General features: G+C 38.2%; 1 protein-coding gene across 3 annotated transcripts in view; it reads left to right on the top strand.

Annotated features, from left to right (window-relative positions):
* Positions 1–21696, top strand: part of SENP5 (SUMO specific peptidase 5) — a 48040-nt gene that overhangs the window by 6681 nt on the left and 19663 nt on the right. For 2 of the 3 annotated variants that reach the window (XM_043873921.1, XM_043873920.1), the window contains exons 2-5: positions 10192–11732; positions 19092–19197; positions 19353–19491; positions 19745–19792. In XM_043873921.1, coding sequence (XP_043729856.1) covers positions 10223–11732; positions 19092–19197; positions 19353–19491; positions 19745–19792 — 1803 coding nt within the window. In that variant the 5' untranslated portion in view covers positions 10192–10222. The remainder of the gene's footprint in view (positions 1–10191; positions 11733–19091; positions 19198–19352; positions 19492–19744; positions 19793–21696) is intronic. The other variant, XM_043873922.1, reaches the window with a different exon arrangement.

Below are 21696 nucleotides of genomic sequence, written 5' to 3'. Positions count from 1 at the left end.
ACACCGCGTGGCTTGTGGGATTTTAGTTCCCCAACCAGGGCATGAACCCAGGCCCTCAGCAGTGAGAGAATGGAGTCCTAACCACTGGACCGCCCAGGAATTGTTTAGTTTAAAGGCACAGTCCAGGTAGCTTTCTATAATTGAGGGAAGATTTTTTAAGAACTTAATTATATGCTTTTTCCCACTTCAATTGAAATTTCTTATGGACTTAGGGAGCTTTGTATGTACTTTTATGTGATGTTCTTAATAGAATAAATATCGGGCTTTCCTGGTGGCTTGTGGTAAAGAATTTGCCTGCCATTGCAGGAGACACAGGTTTGATCCCTGATTCAGGAAGATCCCACGTGCCCCGGAGCAGCTAAGCCCTTAGGACACAACTGTTGAACCTGTGAACTAGAGCCCGGGAGCCACAATACTGAAGCCCATGAGCTAGTGCTCTGCAACAAGAGAAGCCACTTCAATGAGAAGCTCTCGTAGCACAGCCAAAATAGATAGATAAAATAAAAAAAAAATTTTTTTTTAATATCTTATTGATGACTACTCAACAAGTATATTACTTTTAAGTATTATGAAGAATAAATCCCAAATCTCCTTTTATATTGGCAGTACACAATGAAAGCATATTTGAATTTCATATTAAGAAGTTTATTTAAAAGTGATTTTTACATTGGTAAGAAATAAAGTAAAATACAGTACTCTAAAACAGAGGTTCCCAAATTTTCTCTGTTCATACCCCCTTAATGTCTTTTTCATAATGCCTTTAGGTCTAGTAGTTTAATTTATTAAGTAATTAAGTCTAAATAGCTTATTAAAGTGTTTATTTTCTAGCAAGCTAATAGTAGAAAGACAAAATAGTATTTTTATTTCATTCTTAAATATCCACAGTTACTTACTGGGCACTATGAACTTCTCAAATCTTGAAGTCATTAGACATTGCCACCCATATTTCCTGTTCTAAATTGATTTTTGAAAGATCAATTAGAAAGATCAGTGTTTACCTTACTACAGTTGTGTAAGTGGCAGTCACAACTAAAAGCATGTAGTGTGCTATGATTTGCAGTGACTCTTTCCTTCCTGGTACAAGAAAGGAAAGACTCTTCTTTTTGTTTGTCTCTGAAATTAATAGTCTCTTCTGTTTAGTGTTCTGTGTGAAAGTAAAAGTGTTAGTCGCTCAGTCGTGTCCAGCTCATTGTGAGACCCCATAGACTGTAGCCGGCCAGGAAGAATTCCTCTGTCCATGGAATTCTCCAGGTAAGAATACTGGAGTGGGTAGCCATCTGTGTAATTATTAGTAATTTATCTTCAGACTCTTTTCCAATTGTCTAAATCTCCTGTCTTTGCATTCAGATAGTTTAGAAATTCTGTCAGTTTCACATTCTGTCAGTTTCAGGAGATATGCTTCCTGCTGTTCTCAATTTTGATTGATAATTTGGCTGGTGAAATTCTATTTTGAAAATAATTTTCCTTTGGACTTTGAAAGCATTAGTATATTTTCTTCTAGTTCTCAGTCTTACTGTTAAAGAAAACCATTGCCATTGCCATTCTTATTTCTGATTTTACTTCTGTATATGTATATAATGTAAATATATATTAATCATATAAATATATTTCTGTAATCTATATATTTTACATTTAATGTTTTATATATTTTCTGTATGGATCCTTTTTTGTCATTACCGACTCACCAAAGCTCGTAGAAGGTTATTTTGTCTCCAGTATTCCGAAATTTGATAATTGATATGTCTTGTTTGATTGTCAGATTGATGACCCTGTTTTCATTCATTAATATGTTCTTTCCATGTACAAAATCATGTTCTGTAATTCTTTTTTTTTTTTTTGAGTTATGATGTCATGTTTATTTCAGGTATAAAGCACAGAGATTCAGTTTTGTGTGTGTGTGTGTGTGTGTGTGTGTGTGTGTGTGTGTGTGTGTGTGTGTGTGTGTGTGTGTGTGTGTGTGTGTGTGTGTGTGTGTGTGTGTGTGTGTGTGTGTGTGTGTGTGTGTGTGTGTGTGTGTGTGTGTGTGTGTGTGTGTGTGTGTGTGTGTGTGTGTGTGTGTCTCAGATGGTAAAGAATCTGCCTGCAATAAGGGAGACCTGGGTTTGATCCCTGGGTTGGGAAGATCCCCTGGAGAAGGGACCAGCTACCCACTCCAGTATTCGGGCCTGGAGAATTCCATGGACAGAGGAGCCTGGTGGGCTATAGTCCATGGGGTCGCAAAGAGTTGGACACGACATGTTCTTTAATTCTGAGAATTTTTTTGAATCATGTATTTGACATATTTGAATATTTGATCTCCTGGCTTGATCTTTTCATTTTTTTTATCTTCATGATTTTCAGTCTCTGTCATCTTGTGCTACTTTCTGGGTACTGCTGCTGCTGTGCTGAGCTTAGTCATGTCCGACTCTTTGCGACCCCCATGGACTGTAGCCCGCCAGGCTTCTCTGTCCATGGGATTTCCCAGGCAAGAATACTAGAGTGGGTTGCCATTTCCTCCTCCTGGGGATCTTCCCCACCAGGGATTGAACATCTCCTACATTGGCAAGCGGGTTTTTTACCACTGAGCCACCTAGGAATGTCCTCAAATTTTTAAATGTTTAAGAAAAATTTAAACTTTTCACACTTTTAAGTAACTTCAGATTTCCAAAAATATTTACACTCCACCCAGCTTTCCCTCAGTTTATATTATGTTGTCAAAACCAGGAATTAACTGACCTATATATCTTATTTTGGTTTTCCCACCAATTCCCTTTTTCTAGACTAGGACCCAATCTAGGATTACACATTACATTAGTTGTTTTGTCTCCTTAGTCTTAGCTTTTTAATCTGGGACAGTTGCTCACTCCGTTTTTTTCTTTCTTGATGGATACTTTTGAAGAATATTGGCCAGTTTTTTGTTTGTTTACTTTTTGGCTGCATCACAGGACATGTGGGATCTTAGTTTCCTGACCAGGGGTAGAACCCACACCCCATACAGTGGAAGCAGTCTTAACTGCTAGACTGCCAAGGAAGTCCATGGCCAGTTTTCTTATAGAGTGTTCCTCAATGTATATTTGTCTGTTATTTCCTTATGATTAAATTCAGGTGGTTTTTTTGACAAGAATACCACACATATGATCATGTGCCACATCAGGAGGCATATGCTGTCCATATGTCTCTTTACTGGGGATTAAGGAGATGTTTGCTGAATTTTTCTATTGAAAAGCACAATTTTACCTTTTGTAATTTGAAGTATCTTGTGGAAGGTACTTTGAGATTATTAAATAGCTTATATCTCATTGTATTTTCACCCTCTAGTTTTATATTCTTGCCTGAGTCAGTTATTTCTGAAAGGAGTTGCAAATTGTAAAACTTTTCTGTTCCGTTATTTCTTCTATATTTATTAATTTGAAAAATCTCTGTAAGGATTGTCTCTTATCCTTGTTTATAGACTCAGGATATTTGTTTATTCTTGAGTTATCAGCCATTACTATTATTACATACACAGTTGCTCAGGTGTTTTGGCCTTTATGGGTTCCTTCAAATTGACTCCTGTGTTCTTTTGACATGTCATTATTTTTTTGAGCACTTGTTTACTTTCTGGCACTACAGTGATATTCCAGGCTCATCTTCTACTTCTGCCCCAGCTCTGGAATCAACCATTTCTTTTGTTACTAGGATATAATTGCTTCTAGTCTCTTTAAGCAGATAGAGCTAGGAAGTAAATAGGAGTATGTGCATCTCTTCACTTTTTTCATGTGTATCTCTAGATCTGTACCTGTGTGTAAGTGTGTATAAAACACCATGAGTTCATGTGGATACCACAAAATGTAGCTTCTTTCACCAACATTCTGAAACCTAGCTCTGATTATCTACAACATATTTACTTATTTGCTCAATTTTTGAATACTGAGAATGTAAGTTAAGAATTAACTCACTCCTCTGTGAAAAGCAAATTTGTTAATTAAAGAACAGTATTTGTATACAATCCTTTTGTTTCTGGGGTGTGAAAGTGAAAAAATGAAAGTCACTCAGTCGTGTCCGACTCTCTGTGGCCCCATGGACTGTAGAATCCATGGAATTCTCCAGGCCAGAATACTGGAGTGGGTAGCCTTTCCCTTCTCCAGGTTATCTTCCCAACCCAGGGATCAAACCCAGGTCCCCCACATTGCAGGGAGAGTCTTTACCAGCCACAAGGGAAGCCCAAGAATACTGGAGTGGGTAGCCTATCCCTTCTCCAGGTTATCTTCCCAACCCAGGGATCAAACCCAGGTCTCCCACATTGCAGGGAGAGTCTTTACCAGCCACAAGGGAAGCCCAAGAATACTGGAGTGGGTAGCCTATCGCTTTTCCAGCGGATCTTCCCGACCCAGGAATTGAGCTGGGGTCTCCTGCATTGCAGGCAGATTCTTTACCAACTGAGCTATCTGGATGTATACAGTCAGAATAATGTTTTCCTAAGTTACTTTGGCTAATTCTTTTCTGCTATATTCTTTCAGTGTGGTTATTTATTTGCGATACAGTTAAGCTCATTTGTTGTTATTTCTGTTTCATTTTAATTATATGTATATTTTTAAATTATATGAAACATTAGCATAGTCCTGAAAGTCAGAACTTTACAAAAAAGGCGAATCTGAGAAGCACCACTCCCTTCTCATTCCTTCTACATTTTCCTATTCCTCATTCTTTTCACCCTATTCCCATCTACCATGCCCTGTAGGTAACTATTCTCATTAGTTTTTGGTTTGTCTTCCTGTTAATTGATTTGGGGGCACAAAAGGGCAGATACATGTATACTATTTTCTCTTTTATGAAAGGTGGCTGTATATAGTATAGTAAAGAATTTAAGCTTGTGCAGGATGAAAGCCTTTATCCTTGGCTTTTAAGAAGTAATCTCTAAAGCCTCAGAATGCAGTGTCTGATTCGCCTGGGGGCTTGTGTCACTGGTAGTCTAACAGTATGATTTAGAATGGGATTGGCCCCACCAGAAAAAGCCAGCAGTGTGATTTAGTGTAATGACTTTGACATCAGTGGATCTCCGGGGGAGTTAAAGATTGAGCTCTGTCATGTGAGCAGTTGGTTATGCCTGTGAACCCCAATAAAAATTCTGGACGTCCAGACTTCGATGAGCCTCACTGGATTGCAGTTCTTGTCACACTTAGTCATGCATTGATGCTGGGAGAGTAATGCTGTCTCTACTCCATGGGGAGAGGAAAACTGGAAGCTACGCATTTGTTACTTCTGGACTCTTCAGTATGTACTTCTTCACTTGGGTGATTTTAATCCACATTCTTCAACTGTAATAAGCCATAGCCATTAATTTAACAGTTTTCAGTGAGTTCTGTGAGTCCTTTTGATAAATTATCAAATCTGGGGGTGATTTTGGAAACTCCCCGAACTTTCAGCTGTTGTCAGAAGTGGAAGTGATCTTGGGTGGACTGTTTTCTCTAACTGCACTCTTGGCTAAACTATTGCAGTGGCATATCACTGACACTCATTTGAACTTTGCTTTTATCATTTAGCCTGGAGAGTACTCCGTGTTCATAGACCTTATCCTTATCCTGTTACAGCTTCATCCATTGTGTGGATGAACCACGGTCTGTGCTCCCACTGTCCTATTCATGGGCACTGACGTTTCCAGTATTTTGCAACTACAAACACTGCTGTGAATAACCTTGTCCTGTGGGTTTTCATTATTATCTTCAAGGTAAATTCCTAAAAACAGAGTTGTTGGATTAAAAGGTAAGTATTTGTATGGTTTTGTTAGATATTACCAAGTTCCTCCCCAAAATGACTTTATCAATTTGTATTCCCACAAGGAAAGTATAAAAATTTTTTTTCTCCCACCAACAGTATATGTTGTAATAACTTTTGCCAAAATTTTTGAAGTATGATTGACATACTAGTTTCAGATGTACAACATAATGATTTAATATTTGTATGCTTTGCAAAATGAATACAATAAATCTAGCTAAATCCATTACCATACATGGCTCCCCACCTCCCCAATTCTTTTCTTGTGATGAAGGTTAGATTTACTCTCAGCAACTTTCAAATACGCAGTACAGTATTACTCACTGTAGTCACCATGCTGTACATTACATCATCATGAGTGACTTGTTTATATATTTATTTATGGAAGTTCGTACATTTAACTCCCTTTACCCATTTTGCCTATCTCCCAAGCCCCCTTGACAGTTTTTTAATGCGTGAAGTTGAACATGCTATGTTCAAAGGACATTTAAAAATCCTTATTTTTGAATTGTTTCCTTATGTCTTTTTTCCATTTTTTCATCAGCCTTTATTGTTCAATTTTAAATATTAGTAATATTTATAATATAGGTAATATAACTTATATAAATAATGTAAGTAATATTAGCCCCATTTTAAGCTAAGCCTAAGCCTTTTGTTGTTTTTCATCCTTCCTTTTAAAAATGTAACATACTCTTTTTTCCCCAGTGGCTGCAATATTTTCTTCCTTAAGGGTAGTACTGGGTTTTTTTTTTCCTCTCTTTTTTTAAAAAAAAAATAATGTGGTGAAGTATACATAGCATAAAATTTACCATTTTAATCATTTTTAGATATATGGTTCAGTGGCATTAAATATGCTCACATTGTTGTGCAACCATCACCGCCATCCATCCTCAGACCCATCTTCATTTTCCTAAACTGAAATTCTTTTCATTAAACAATAACTTCCCTTCTCTCCCCTCCTCATTTTTAAAAAAATAATATTTATTTACTTGGTTGCACTGGTTCTTCATTGCTGCGAGTGGGCTTTCTCTAGTTGTGGTAAGCAAGAGCTACTCTTCGTTATGGTGTGCTGGCTTCTCATTATATGGCTTCTTTTGCTGGGGAGAATGGGCTCTAGGCCCTTGGGCCTCAGTAGTTATGGCTCATGGGCTCTAGGGCGCGGACTCAGCTGTTGTGGCACAGCTGCTTGGTTGGTCCAGGGCATAAGGAATCTTTCCGGACGAGGGATTGAACCCCTATCCGCTGCATTGGCAGGCAGATTCCTATCCACTGTACCACCAGGGAAGTAAGTCCTCCTTGGTTTTTTTAAGTTAGCTTTTCTAAATATGCTTTCAGTTTTATCTGTTTGTTTTGGTCTACTTTTTATCCCTAGAAGTCTGGTGATTCTTAGTTATGCTGTCATTGAACCACTAAGAAGTTACTTGGAAATTCTGAGCTTGTGGTGGGACTTGTCAGCTATAGGGTACACTGCGAGCCATGCTGGGCCATTTTGTGGGGGGATATTTGTATTTATGTATTCTCTTGTGTATTAATCAAATTCTCCAAAGAATAATCTTCCAATCTCTTGCTTGGATGGATAAGATAGCATGCTAGGGTTTAGGGAGATGAGTGGGAAAGTGTTGAGGGGCTTAGGATCAATATGTAATTCCTATAATTCCATTTTCCTGCTGTTCCTGGGATCCCCTTGTCTGCACAACTTCCTTTCTGAAGGAGAAACTTCCAGTCTTGGGTAGGGGAAGGATTTGAGGTCTCACTGTTTCTTAAACTTGGAGGTTATTATTTGGGCCTGTGTCCTTGTGGCATCCCCTAATATCAGTATACCGTTGGTCTTTTCTCTTTGAGTGATCTATCGCTGCCCCACCCCTCGCTCACTCCCAGAATTGATCTCCTCTTTGAGGGTACACACCTTTCTGGGAACTCAATGGGGAAAGAGATTCAGAAGGAATTCACTATGTAAAACTATCCTCATGGATAATGAAGATGTGGTACATATATTAAATGGAATATTACTCAGCCATTAAAAAGAATGAAATAAGGCCATTTGCAGCAACATGGATGGCCCTAGAGAGTGTCATACTGAATGAAGTAAGTCAGAAAAGAAGAAATATCGTATGACATCCCTTATATGTGGAATCTTAAAAGAAGTGATACAAATGAACTCACAAAACAGAAAGCTACTCACAGACTTAGAAAAGGAACTTACGGTTGCCCGGTGTGGGTGGAGGGATAGTTAGGAACTTTGGAAAGGTCATGTACACACTTCTATTAAAATGGATAACCAATAAAGACCTGTTGTATAGCACATGGGACTCTGCTCAATGTTATGTGCCAGCCTTGATGGGAGGGACGTTTGGGAGAGAATGGATACATGTACATGTATGGCTGAGTCCCTTAGCTATTCATCTGAAACTATCACAGCTTGTTAATTGGCTGTGTGTGTGCGCATTAGTCTCTCAGTCGTATCCCCCAATACAAAGTGTTTTTGGTGTTAAATAAAAAGTCATGAGCAGAAGAACAAAACAAACAACTAAGTTATCCTCTTGTTTGTGCCCCTGCTCTCAGTTGTATATGATGCACCTGAGTGTTCTGGTTCATTCCTCTGAGAAAGTGAAACTGATCATCTGCCATGGTAGGGGAAGGGATCTTGGAGTCTAACTGCTGCTTATTCAGACTTTCAGCCGGTCCTTCTTTCTTCTGCTCTCCTCATTCCCTGACCTTCATGGCTATTGTTGTTCTGCTTCCTGAGCCTTTCTGAGGTCCTGTAACTTGCTACTTGGCTTCCTCTACTTCTGGCTTAGATTTCAGCTCTTTTGGCCTGCTCTGTCTGTTATTAGTCATTCATCTGCTTTTTTCTTTCAACAGTTTTATTGCTCTTGCCTCCTTTTTTGTTGTCATTGAGGGTTTTGGCCTTTTTTAAAACTCCATTTCTGTCATCTTAATGAGATTTGTAGAGAACAGAGGTAAGCATGTGTTCAGTCCTCCTTTTTTCCTTTTCCTCCAGAGAAAACTAATGCACAGAAAGGTAATACAGCTTTTCCTAGTAAGCTCCTATTAATAGTAGCTGAGATTAGGATACTGGTTTTTCACTTCTTCTGTTAGACCTGCAATGGCTGGTGCCTTTCTTTCTAGGTTAAAGAACCTTCAGTAGTGTTCAGTTCAGTCCAGTTGCTCAGTCGTGTCTGACTCTTTGCGACCCCATGAATCGCAGCACGCCAGGCCTCCCTGTCCATCACCAACTCCCGGAGTTTACTCAAACTCATGTCCATCGAGTCGGTGATGCCATCCAGCCACTTCATCCTCTGTTGTCCCCTTCTTCTCCCGCCCCCAATCCCTCCCAGCATCAGGGTCTTTTCCAATGAGTCAACTCTTCGCATGAGGTGGCCAAAGTATTGGAGTTTCAGCTTCAGCATCAGTCCTTCCGATGAACACCCAGGACTGATCTCCTTTAGGATGGACTGGTTGGATCTCCTTGCAGTCCAAGGGACTCTCAAGAGTCTTCTCCAGCACCACAGTTCAAAAGCATCAATTTTTTGGCACTCAGCTTTCTTCACAGTCCAACTGTGAAGTCCAGCAGTCCAACTCTCACATCCATACATGACCACAGCTTTGACCAGACGGACCTTTGTTGGCAAAGTAATGTCTCTGGTTTTTAATATGCTATCTAGTGGTGTTAGATCTTATTAAATCTGAGGGGAAATTATGTTTGATTTTGACCATCATTTTCATCTACCCTTTCTTGTAAGTGTGTTTCTAAAGTTCATACACAGATACATATACCTGTGTTGGTTCTTTTTGCTTATATTCACTTGACTGCGAGAACCATAACTGGATGAGAGCACATGATAGGGTCCTGTCTTTGCATAGTCATTCAGAAAGTCTTTGACTGACAAAGAGGAGGCTGGTCTCCCTTTTGAGGCACTGACTGCATGCATTTATTGACTCTCTGCCTGTGGCTGACAGTTTACAGAGTAAAAGTCCCTGCCTTGCCTCCCCTTTGTATTTCCTTCCTTACAAAATTTGTTGTATGGAACAAATTGTTTTGATAGAGACTCAGTTTTAAATGGTGTCTGGTTGCATCTCCCTTCTCCATCCTTCATTTTACAAATGAGAACACAGAATTCAGGTGACTTGCTTAAAGTCACTTAGCTAATGAGAGACAAAGCTAAATCTTACAAATTCTCTCCTGACTCCCTGCCCTTTCTGCTTCATCAGAAACTGGCTGCATGTTGGGAAACGATTATTGAAACTTGTTTCTATCAGAGGCAGACACAGTAAATGGGGTTATGTTGGAGCAGTTAGTCATGTCATTGTGGGAAAAGCCTTGATCAGGTAGGATTTCATTATATCTTATGTTGAGTGTCATATGCTTTTTTTCAATTTTCTAAAGTTTGCTGTGAATATATCATAATGACCTTATTTTTAGGGTAGAAGTAAAAATTTTCTTTCTCTTCTTTACAGCTGCATACAGATCTCATTATGCATCAGAAAAATGAAAAAACAGAGGAAAATTCTATGGAGGAAAGGAATCCACTTGGCCTTTTCTGAGAAATGGAATACTGGGTTTGGAGGCTTTAAGAAGTTCTACTTTCACCAACACTTGTGCATTCTGAAAGCCAAGCTGGGAAGGCCAGTTACTTGGAGCAGGCATTTGAGGCATTTCCAGTGCAGAAAGAAGGCCCTTCAAATCCAGAAAACGTGGATCCAAGATGAACCACTTTTTGCAAAGACAAAAGGCAATGTGGCTGTCCAGAATCTTTGTACTTTCTCCTCTAAAGTGAAAAGAAAGGACACCAAGCACTTCATTTCCTCCTCAAGGACCTTCCTGAAACCCCAGGCAGAGAAGTTGCTGTCATCAGCAAAGAACTCTGATCATGAATATTCTGGAGAGAAAAGTCTCTTGAAGGCAGCTGTTGACTTACCAGTGAATAGTGTTTTAGGTCAGGCCAATGGTCACAGACCTAGGACGGAGCCACAAGCTTCTGATTTTCCTATGAAGTTCAATGGGGAGAGCCAGAATCCAGGTGAGAGTGACAGAATTGTGGTCACCTTAAGCAACCATAAGAGAAAGCGCTTTTGTTATGGCTGCTACCCAGGGCTGGAGCACCACAGGAACGGGGGACCCTTGATTCCAAAAAAATTTCAACTTAACCAACATAGAAGAATAAAAGTATCTCCTCATATGATGTATGAGAAATTATCCATGATTAGATTTCGGTACAGGATTCTCAGATCCCAGCACTTCAGAACAAAAAGCAAAGTTTGCAAGCTAAAAAAAGCCCGGCAAAGCTGGGTGCAGGTCACTGGGGACCATCAAGAGACCCTGAGGGAGAACGGTGAGGGTGGCAGTTGCAGCCCATTCCCTTCCCCGGAGCCTAAAGACCCTTCTTGTCCACATCAACCATACTTTCCAGATATGGACAGTGATGCTGTGGTGAAGGGAAAGAACTCTCATGTGCCTGAGGGCCACACTAAAGGAAGCCCTCTCTTGGACAAGGAGCTTAGTTTAGATGAAGCATTCCCTGACCAACAGAATGGCAGTGCTACATACACCTGGGACCAGTCACCCTGTTCCTCTCCTAAATGGGAGTATACAGAGCTGATTCATGACATCCCCTTACCAGAACATCATTCTAGTAACATGTTCATCTTGGAAACTGAGAGAGAAGTTATGGCTCTGGGTCAGGAAAATCGGACAAGTACTGTCAGTGATGACAGAGTAAAACTGTCAGTGTCCGGGGCAGATCAGTCTGTGAGGAGTGTAGATGGGCCTGTGTCCGAAGAGACTGTTCAGAATGAGAGCTCGTGCCAGATGGATGAGGATGGCTCTTTCAAACAGAATATTCTTAGTTCTAAGTTGCTGGACCACCCTTACTGTAAAAGTCCACTGGAGGCTCCTCTGATGTGCAGTGGACTCAAACTAGAAAATCAAGTGGGAGGTGGGAAGAACAGTCAAAAAACCTCTCCAGTGGATGATGAACAACTGTCAATCTGCCTTTCTGGTATGCACTCTTCCTTTATTTTCCCCCAGTCTCCAGCCCACACCTGCTGTATGTTATCTTTTCTAGGAGTCCTTTCTTTTTTCCTTCCACAAGTTTCCCTTTAAGCAATTAGACATTTTTCTTTTATATTATTATATAGATGTTCCATAGTTTTGATTTGGTTTTTGATCGACGACACTTATGTTGCTTCTAGTTGTTCCCTTCTATAAACAGTGGTACAATGAAATTACTTCTTTGTACTTATATGATTGTTTCTGTAAGTTAAATTCCTAGTAGTAGAAATAATGGTGAAAGAATACTTACACTTAAAACTTTAAGAGAATTGTTAAATTATCCATTCACAATTAAACCAGTTTGCACTTGTGAAATTTTGCCAGTCTCATAGATCACATGAGAAATGTTTTAATTTGCCTTTTTAAGTTGAAAATTTGAACGTATTTTTCTATAGTTGCTTGCCATTTTTTGCTTGTATATAATTTTATTTTGACTATTTTCCTATTGGATTGTTTATATTTTGTTTAGTATATGACAAGCTCCTGTGTACCAGTGCTGGCTCTAAGAATGTGGAAACAAACAGGATACACTGATTCTTACCCTCATAGTCTTTAGTATCATTATAATTTTAAAGGTTTTAAATTAAATTTTTGTAAAAGCCCTCAGTACCCTGACTTTGTATATAATATTTTTGTCTAACAGAAAATTTCAACTCTTACATGGTAAAATGTGTCTGTCTTTGCTTTATGGCTCAAGTTTTTACATCATGCTCTAATGTCTTCCTGTCAAAATCTACCCCATGAAGTTGTTTGGTATAAACACTTCTGGCAGACAGCATGGCAGTATCAGTCTTTGACCCATTCTCCTTTTTGCCATTTAGCTAAGATATGGAAGAGTACAAATATATTTGTAGAGGGACATTACTTATAGTATTGTCTTAGTAGTACAACACTGGAGATAACTACAACAAATGTTGCTATGGACTTACAATTTATGGCATGTCCAGGCAGTATACCAGGAAGCTGTTAAAGAATAAATTTGATCTGTATCTTGATACTGACCATTGTCTATATAAAATGAAAGAAGCAAGTAGCAGAACAGGAGGCCATTTGTTAAAAAATACATTTGCACATATGAATGCATGTATATATGTATGCACATGCATTTGTATAGGATGTGACTGGTTGATTTAGTCGCCAAGTCATGTCTGACTCTTACACCTCCATGTATTGTAGCCTGCTAGGCTCCTCTGTCCATGGAATTCTCCAGGCAAGAATACTGGAGTGGGTTGCCTTTTCCTTCTCCAATAGGACATGACACATATATTAAATTGTTATAAGTGGCTTTTTTGGGGAATTAGGAGAGTTACTTCTTGGTGGTTTAAACAATTCTGAACACTTTGTTTTTTCCACCAGTTATATGTGCATGCTCGCTCATGTCTGACTGTTTGCAACCCCATGGACTGTAGCCTGCCAGGCTCCTCATCCATTGAATTTTTCACTCAGGAATAATGAAGTGGGTTGCCATTTCCTCCCCCAAGGGATATTGCCAACCCAGGGATTGAACCCGCATCTCTTGCATCTCCTGAACCACAGGCAGATTCTTTACCACTAGTGCCACCTGGGAAGTCCAGTATGTATAAAAAACGTTTTCCCACAAAATGACAGTCCTAGAAAAATATTTAAAAATTTTTTTCCTGTTGTTTATGCTGTCCTAGAATGAAGACAAATTTTCCTGCTGTGAGGTTAGCAGAACCATGATTTCTAAACCTAAACAGGTTAGCATTTACCTACAAATACCAATTAAATATATCAAGAACTTCCAGATGTTCAAACTGGATTGAGAAAAGGCAGAGGAATCAGAGATCAAATTGCCAACATCTGCTGGATCATAGAAAAAGCAAGAGAATTCCAGAAATACATATACTTCTGCTTCATTGACTACGGTAAAACACTGTGTGGATCACAACAAACTGTGGAAAATTCTTAAAGAGATAGGAATACCAGACCATCCTACCTGCCTCCTGAGAAACCTGTATGCAGGTCAAAAAGCAACAGTAAGAACCGGACATGGAACAATGGACTGGTTCCATATTAGGAAAGGACTGCATCAAGGCTGTACTGTCACCCTGCTTATTTAAATTAGAGAGCAGAGTACATCATGAAAACTGCTGGGCTGGATGAAGCACAAGCCCGAATCAAGATTGCTGGGAGAAATATCAATAACCTCAGATATGCAGGTGACACCACCCTTATGGCAGAAAACTAAGAGGAACTAAAGAGCCTCTTGATTAAGGTGAAAGAGGAGAGTGAAAAAGCTGGCTTAAAACTCAGTATTCAAAAGACAAAGATCATGGCATCTGGTCCCATCACTTCATGGCAGATAGATGGGGAAATAATGGGAACAGTGACAGACTTTATTTTTTTGGGCTCCAAAAGCACTGCAGATGGTGACTGCAGCCATAAAATTAAAAGAAGCTTTATCCTTGGAAGAAAGGCTATGACAAACCTAGGTGGTGTATTAAAAAACAGAGACATTACTTTGCCAAAAATGGTCCATCTGGTCAAAGCTATGGTTTTTCCAGTAGTCATGTTATGGATGTGAGAGTTGGACCATAAAGAAGGCTGAGCGCCAAAGAATTGATGCATTTGAACTGTGGTGTTGGAGAAGGCTCTTAAGACTCCCTTGGACTTCAAGGAGATCTAACTAGTCAATCCTAAAGGAAGTCAGTCCTGAATATTCATTGGAAGGACTGATGCCGAAGCTGAAACTCCAATACTTTGGCCACCTGATGCAAAGAGCCGACTCATTAGAAAAGACTTTGATGCTGGGAAGGATTGAAGGCAGGAGGAGAAGGGGATGACAGAAGATGAGATGTTTGGATGGCATCACCAACTTGATGGACATGAGTTTGAGCAAGCTTCAGGAGTTGGTGAAGGGCAGGGAAGCCTGGCGTACTGCAGTCCATGGGGTTGCAAAGAATTGGACATGACTGAGTGACTGAACAACAACCAATTAACTTACAAATACAGATGGAGCACTTCTAAAAAAAAGCTGATAAACTGAATGTATCCTAGGCTTAAACTGTAGCATAACGTGAAGATATAGGAGTTTTTACAGTTTTATAGTTTTTACACATTTAGTGACCTATAATTATTTTAATGGGCTAAAGGAGAAAAATCATGGCATCTCAGCAAGTACTGAAAGCTTGTTGTTTAGTCGTTGTGTCCAACTCTTCGCAACCCCATAGACTATAGCCCATTAGGCTTCTCTGTCCATGGGATTGCCTAGGCAAGAATACCGGAGTGGGCTGTCATTTCCTTCTCCAGAGGATCTTCACAACCAGATCAAATCTGCATCTCCTGCATTGGCAGGCATATTCTTTACCATTGAGCCACCAAGGAAGCCCAATCTAACAATAATAAGACATTTTAAAGCATGATAGAAAACTCAGAAGCAGTAAAAAAAAAAAGTATACCAGTTTGATTCCATAAACATTAAAATCTGATAAATATAGATAAGAAAATTCATAAGTGAAAATATGAAAAGTTTAGGTACACATGTCCTTTGACCCAGAAATGTGAATTTTAGCAACTGTGTTCTAAGGAAACACTAGAATGAGGATATATTGAGGGCTTTAATTGTAACATTGTTTAGACAGCTAAAAAGTAACAAATGGTTGTCAGAGAATTGGTTAAAATATGGCAAATCAATTTAATGGACTACTAGATTGTTTTGAATTGACTTAGGAAAAAAATTCATGTGTTGAATGTAAAAAAGCAGCTTCAAGAAGAATGAATATAGTTTGCTACTTATATTTTTAAGACATACATGTTCAGAAGGGCATAAAAATTCTAAAGGAATTATGAGGTGGCTGCCACATTTTAAAATGTTTACAGTCATATACTAGAAAAAATACTCGGCCTTTTCTCATTTCAAGTTTATAAAAATATTCAATTCTATTTTCTAGACTATTGTGTTATTTTTACATGTAGCTGTTTAGAAAAAATGGATTCCTACTGCATTCTTTACACCAAAATGAATTTCAGCTGTGAATCAAAGATTTAGCTTGTATTTCTAATGCTGTTTGTTAATTCATCTTTTCCGCATGATTATGGAATGCTGCCTGCCATTTGGATTCCTTTCTGGATGGTTTCTCTGTTTCTGTGATAGCACTCTTCTGCTTCAGTCACTTGCACTTGGTTTTATAATTCAATGGGACTAGGCCCTCCTACTCCTCTTTTCTCTTGCCCCTCTTCACTACTCTCCTTTAATCTTTTTCAGAAATTTCTAAGAATTTCTCACATGTTTGTCCCAAGATACATTTGGATTTGTTTTTTCAGTTAACCCAACAAACAGTGGCTTTTGATTGGTATTACATTAGTAGACTAATTTAGGGAAAATTGCATTCATTTTAATATGGAGCTTTCCTGTTTAAAAATCAAAGAATTACTCCATTTACTGACCTATGTCTCTTACTAGAATTTGGTAGTGTTTTTCACACTCCTTAAATTTATTCATATATAGATTGTACCTCTCTTATTTTTGTTGAGACCTTTCTGATGTGTGTATTGTATTTTGTTGGAGAACCAAGTGTTGGCATTTATTATATACCTAACATAATGAACTCCTTTCCACTTTCAAGTGATCCAAGTGACCCATGTCAGTTATTTAAAAAAACTAACACAGTTTAACATCATCAGTAACTTAACTTCTAAAAAACAACTCCGTTTCTGGTTTTCATATAATTACCTGTTGTACTTACAAGGTGGAATATAATTTGAACTCTGGTTTTTCATTGTTTTGTTTTTTGCGAATACTGTATTGCTTGCTTCTTGGTCATACTAAAATTTTAGTACTTTTGGAGTGAAAGAAATTGTATGTTCCAAATGCGTTTTCCTTTTTTAGCTCATTGGTTAGATGAAAACAAGTGGGTAAATAATGGATGTAACTCTTGTTTTATTATTATTATTATTTTTTGGCTACACCCTGCAACATGTGAGGTTTTAGTTCCCCAACCAGAGATTGAACCCTGCCCCTTGCAGTGGAAGCTGAGTCTCCTAACTGCTGGACTGCCAGGAAACTCCCTCTCATTTTAAGAAGTCTGTTTTCTGGGTTAGCCTTGACCCATGGGTATTAAAAGGGAAAAATAAAATGAACTATCTTGTTTTTGTAGAGAACAACAGGTCATAGATACTTCCTGCCTTGGAGGTGGCACACCATACAAGTTAATGGCACAGTTTCTGTCATCATATAACCTACATCAGAATCTTGAGTTCTGCCATATCCTAGTTAAGGGTCTTGGGGGAAGTTATTTAACCTCCCTAAGCCTCTTGTCTCCATTTTAAAAGTAGGGATGCTATCTAATGCATAGGATAGTTATAAGGATGAAATGAGATATTCTAGTGCTTGGCTTTTAAGTGTTTTTTGACTGTTTATATTTCTCGTGCTAGTGAGATAATGGTGTGCATCAGCGAGTCATCGTTATTAGGGCTCTCCTGGAAGAACCAGTGAGGGTCTTCCTAGTGCATTACGAATCCATGTTGAGCATCTGAAAGGAAAAACAAAAAATATGGATAAAAGAAAACATAACTTAAAATCCCCGAAACACTGTCATCCAGAAATGACATTGTTAATGAGGACACCTCTTGTTACAAGTTTGGGATTGGGTCCATACTCGTTTGTTAGAGGAGATTGCTTTCTTACTTGAAGAGTCTCAATTAAGGTTGTTGGGCCTAAAGTTTAATTTTTTGTTACTAGGGGCAATATTTTTGTATAAAATTTGTTCCTTAAATGCAGTTTCTCAAATATTGGGAATTTTTATCTTCTGTTTGTGTCCATTCTCCCATGTAGAGACAAGATTGTACTTACACAACTATAAGATACAGTAAACACTGTAGGCAAACTTAGCAGGCTTCCCTAGTAGCTCAGTTGGTAAAGAATCTGCCTGCAAAGCGGGAGACCTGGGTTTGATCCCATTTAATCCCTGGGTTGGGAAGATCCCCTGGAGGAGGGGATGGCAACCCATTCCAGTATTTTTCCTAGAGAACCCCCATGGACAGAGAAGCTGGGCAGGCTGCAGTCCATGGGGTTGCAAACAGTCGGATACGACTGAGCACGCACATAGCTTATATGTATGGTGCCTGCTAGATCTTACTGGCAAACGTAAGGCTGAATGAATTCCTAGTTTAGAAGCCCCGAATTTTCATTTCCTCCTCTGACTAAACTGGAACACGGAACTCCCTTTCTCTTCTGTGTGGCTAAATCCTAGACCAGAACCAGACATAGGCAAGCAACTCTTCTTACTATACTCTTGTCTTATCTTTCAAATTGGGAGCCTCTGATGGGAGAGTAAAAGGAGGAAAGTAAGTTTTCCACACCTTTGTCTTCTCCTCCCCCATACAAAACACTCCCTGCCTAGAACAGACTTTGTTGTGATCATTCCTGTCCATTTTATATTGATGCTTAACAGAGGCCCTTCATGAAGTCAGAAAGAGGACTGGGTAAAATAAGTGACTAACAGTCCTCATTTTTTCTATCTAAACACAGTGGACTTAACTGTCAGACTGATGGTTAGCAGACTGTTGCTCTCCCCCACTCAGCATCAATGAATAGCCTAAGTCATATCTGCTCTTCCGTGAGCCTCTAAACCTTCCCTCAGCTTCTTTGAAGTTACTTAGAAATAATATCCTCGTTTTATTTCCTAGGATATTTTTAGGTATATTTCTTCAGTGGATCCTCTTGGAAGCTATTAAAATGCATATACATGTTACTTAAATTGATGTAAAGACTAGCCTGTATTCTGGCCAAGAAGTCATCCTTTAATTCTGTTTCCTCTTTTAAAACGTGCATCACCAGCTATTATCCAGTAAAGCTCACCTCATAGGGTTATGCAGTATCATAAGTATAATAACTATCAAATTGTATGATATTAAAAATGCCTTCGAATTTGTCCTCTGTTGAGATGTGAAAGTTCATACCTTTATCAAATAGTAAATACAAGTGAAGGTGATCTCAACAATTCTAATTGTGATTTTTAAAAAGATAATTTCTTCAGTTACCAAATACGATAGACACATTTAACCAGGTGATTAAACCCTTTAGATTTTACCTTTAGGAGATAGGATTCTTCTCCAAGGTTAAACTACTGAAAAATGTCAATCTTTAATTTCAGCTAGCTATTCTCTTTCTAGCAATCCAGTGTGAAATGATACCTTATCTTTTAAAAGATTTCTTTTTAGCATAATACATTTAGTAATGTAATTTAAACATATGTTATATGTTGGGTATAGGTTAAGTATTGGGACAATGACTTTGCTGAAGGCGGCCTTTTCCACCTTAACTTTTCTCTCTCCTTTATTTAAGGATTCCTAGACGAGGTTATGAAGAAGTATGGCAGTTTGGTCCCACTCAGTGAAAAAGACGTCCTTGGAAGATTAAAAGATGTCTTTAATGAAGACTTTTCTAATAGGTTTGTCAATGATGCTTAAGCTAAGCCCTTGAAAAGAAAATTATTGGCTTATAGGACTTTTCTCTTGATTAAAAAAAAAAACAAACCCTGATACTTAACAATAAACTGAGTTAAACTGTTGTTGTTGTTTTACTTTCAAAATATTTCTGTTTCAGAAAACCGTTTATCAATAGGGAAATAACAAACTATCGGGCCAGACATCAAAAATGCAACTTCCGCATCTTCTACAATAAGCACATGCTGGATATGGATGATCTAGCAACCCTGGATGGTCAGAATTGGCTGAATGACCAGGTGAGTGTATTGTATATTCTTACCATGGAAAGTTGCAGAGGATGTTGGACAATGAAATGTAAAATGCAACCTCTGGGTTGGCCTCACAGTTATCTTTTGGAGTCAAGTATTCTTCATTCCTTACTGAAGTGACTGCTCACTCACCCAGTATTAGAAAGGTTTGATTACTATTAGCAGTAGCTATGTTGTTCTTTCTGAGTGAATGTTCTGAATTGTATGTAGGGTTAATGGGTATTATATTGACTCTTTATAGGTCATAAATATGTATGGTGAGCTGATAATGGATGCAGTCCCAGACAAAGTAAGTGAAAACTTTTTCTACAGGAGAGAGGGTCCTGTGTATAAAAGAAAGCAGCTTTTTCTTTTTTAAAAATTTTTATGTAATTATTTCATATTTCTTAGATTTTTAAAAAGATATTTGTCTTGATCATGTGCTAGAATTGGCATAAGTTCTATAAAATCATGTGAACAAAAAAAAAAAAAAAAAGAACAACAACAACAAAAAAAATCATGTGAACATAAAGTCATGCCAGTGTTTTCCTGCTTATTTATTTCAGAGTGGGTGTGTTTTTGATATCTTGGGGAGGCTTTTTTTTCTTTTTTACATGTGCAAAAAGGACTGTTTGCTTTAAGCTTTGAAATTTAATTTAAAGAATTTTTTTAACTTAATGTCTTATTCTCTTTAAAAATGTAGTAAAGTATATCCGTCTTCACTTTTTCTTGGATTAATCTTTGATACTCAGTTTAAATACAAACTAACCCCCATTAAACTCTAAAATTCCCTCAAGAGCTTAGTTACATATCAAAAAGCTATTTTTTTAATTTCATATATTGTTTCTGAATACTGATTGCCTGATTGGTAGCCATTAATTTCAACAAGCAAAACCTTTCCAATAAAGCAAAACCTTTTTAAGTCCTTTATAAAGTACTTTCATAAGTCTAATAATTTAAACAGGTAAATATAAGGAATCTCAGATTCCAACACTTTATTAATATAGACAAAATGTCATAACTTTCCACCTAAAATAAAAAATTGATTAAACATTCTCAATTGGAATCATGAAATTAATCTGTCAGATTCTCTATTTTGTCAAATTCTATTATTAAAGTGTAAATCGAAACATACAGATGATTTTTAACATAAAAGTATTCATTTCAAAACTATAATTTCCCTTTATTACCACTACATTTAATTCTAAACCTTCACAGTATAAAAAAGACACAACTGAAAGTGGTTCTCAAAGTATGGTCGCCAAACCAGCAGCATCAGCATCAGGTGGGAATTTACTAGAAACGCAAATTTTTTAAGAAAGTAGGGAAAACCACTAGACCATTCAGGTATGACCTAAATCAAATCCCTTACGATTATACAGTGGAAGTAACAAAATAGATTCAAAGGATTAGATCTGATAGAGTGCCTGAAGAACTATGGAGAGAGGTTCATGACATGTACAGGAGGCAGTGATCAAGACCATCCTTAAGAAAAAGGAAAGCAAAAAGGCAAAATGGCTGTCTGAGGCGGCCTTACAAATAGCTGAAAAAAGAAGAGAAGCTAAAGGCAAAGGAGAAGAAGAAAGATATACCCATTTGAATGCAGAGTTCCAAAGAGTTGAATGCAGAGTTCCAATTCTCTCGCCGAAGAGAGTTCTTATCTCTCTTCCAAGGAGAGATAAGAAAACCTTCCTCAGAGATCAGTGCAAAGAAATAGTGGGAAAAAATAGAATGGGAAAAACTAGAGATCTCCTCAAGAAAATTAGAGATACCAAGGGAACATTTCATGCAAAGATGGGGACAATAAAGGACAAAAATGGTATGGACCTAACAGAAGCAGAAGATATTAAGAAGAGGTGGCAAGAATACACAGAAGAACTATACAAAAAAGATCTTCACGACCTAGATAACCATGATGGTATGATCACTCACCTTGAGCCAGACATCCTGGAATGTGAAGTCAGGTGGGCCTTAGGAAGCATCACTATAACAAAGCTAGTGGAGGTGATGGAATTCCAGCTGAACTTCAATTTCAAATCCTGACAGATGATGCTGTGAAAGTGCTGCACTCAATATGTCAGCAGATTTGGAAAACTCAGCAGTGGCCACAGGACTGGAAAGGTCAGATTTCATTCCAATCCCCAAAAAAGGCAATGCCAGAGAATGTTCAAACTACCACACAATTGCACTCATCTCACATGCTAGCAAAATAAT

Source organism: Cervus elaphus, chromosome 19 (genome assembly GCF_910594005.1).
Source record: "Cervus elaphus chromosome 19, mCerEla1.1, whole genome shotgun sequence".
Lineage (NCBI taxonomy): Eukaryota > Metazoa > Chordata > Mammalia > Artiodactyla > Cervidae > Cervus > Cervus elaphus.
This window is presented reverse-complemented; position numbering and strand designations above follow the sequence as displayed.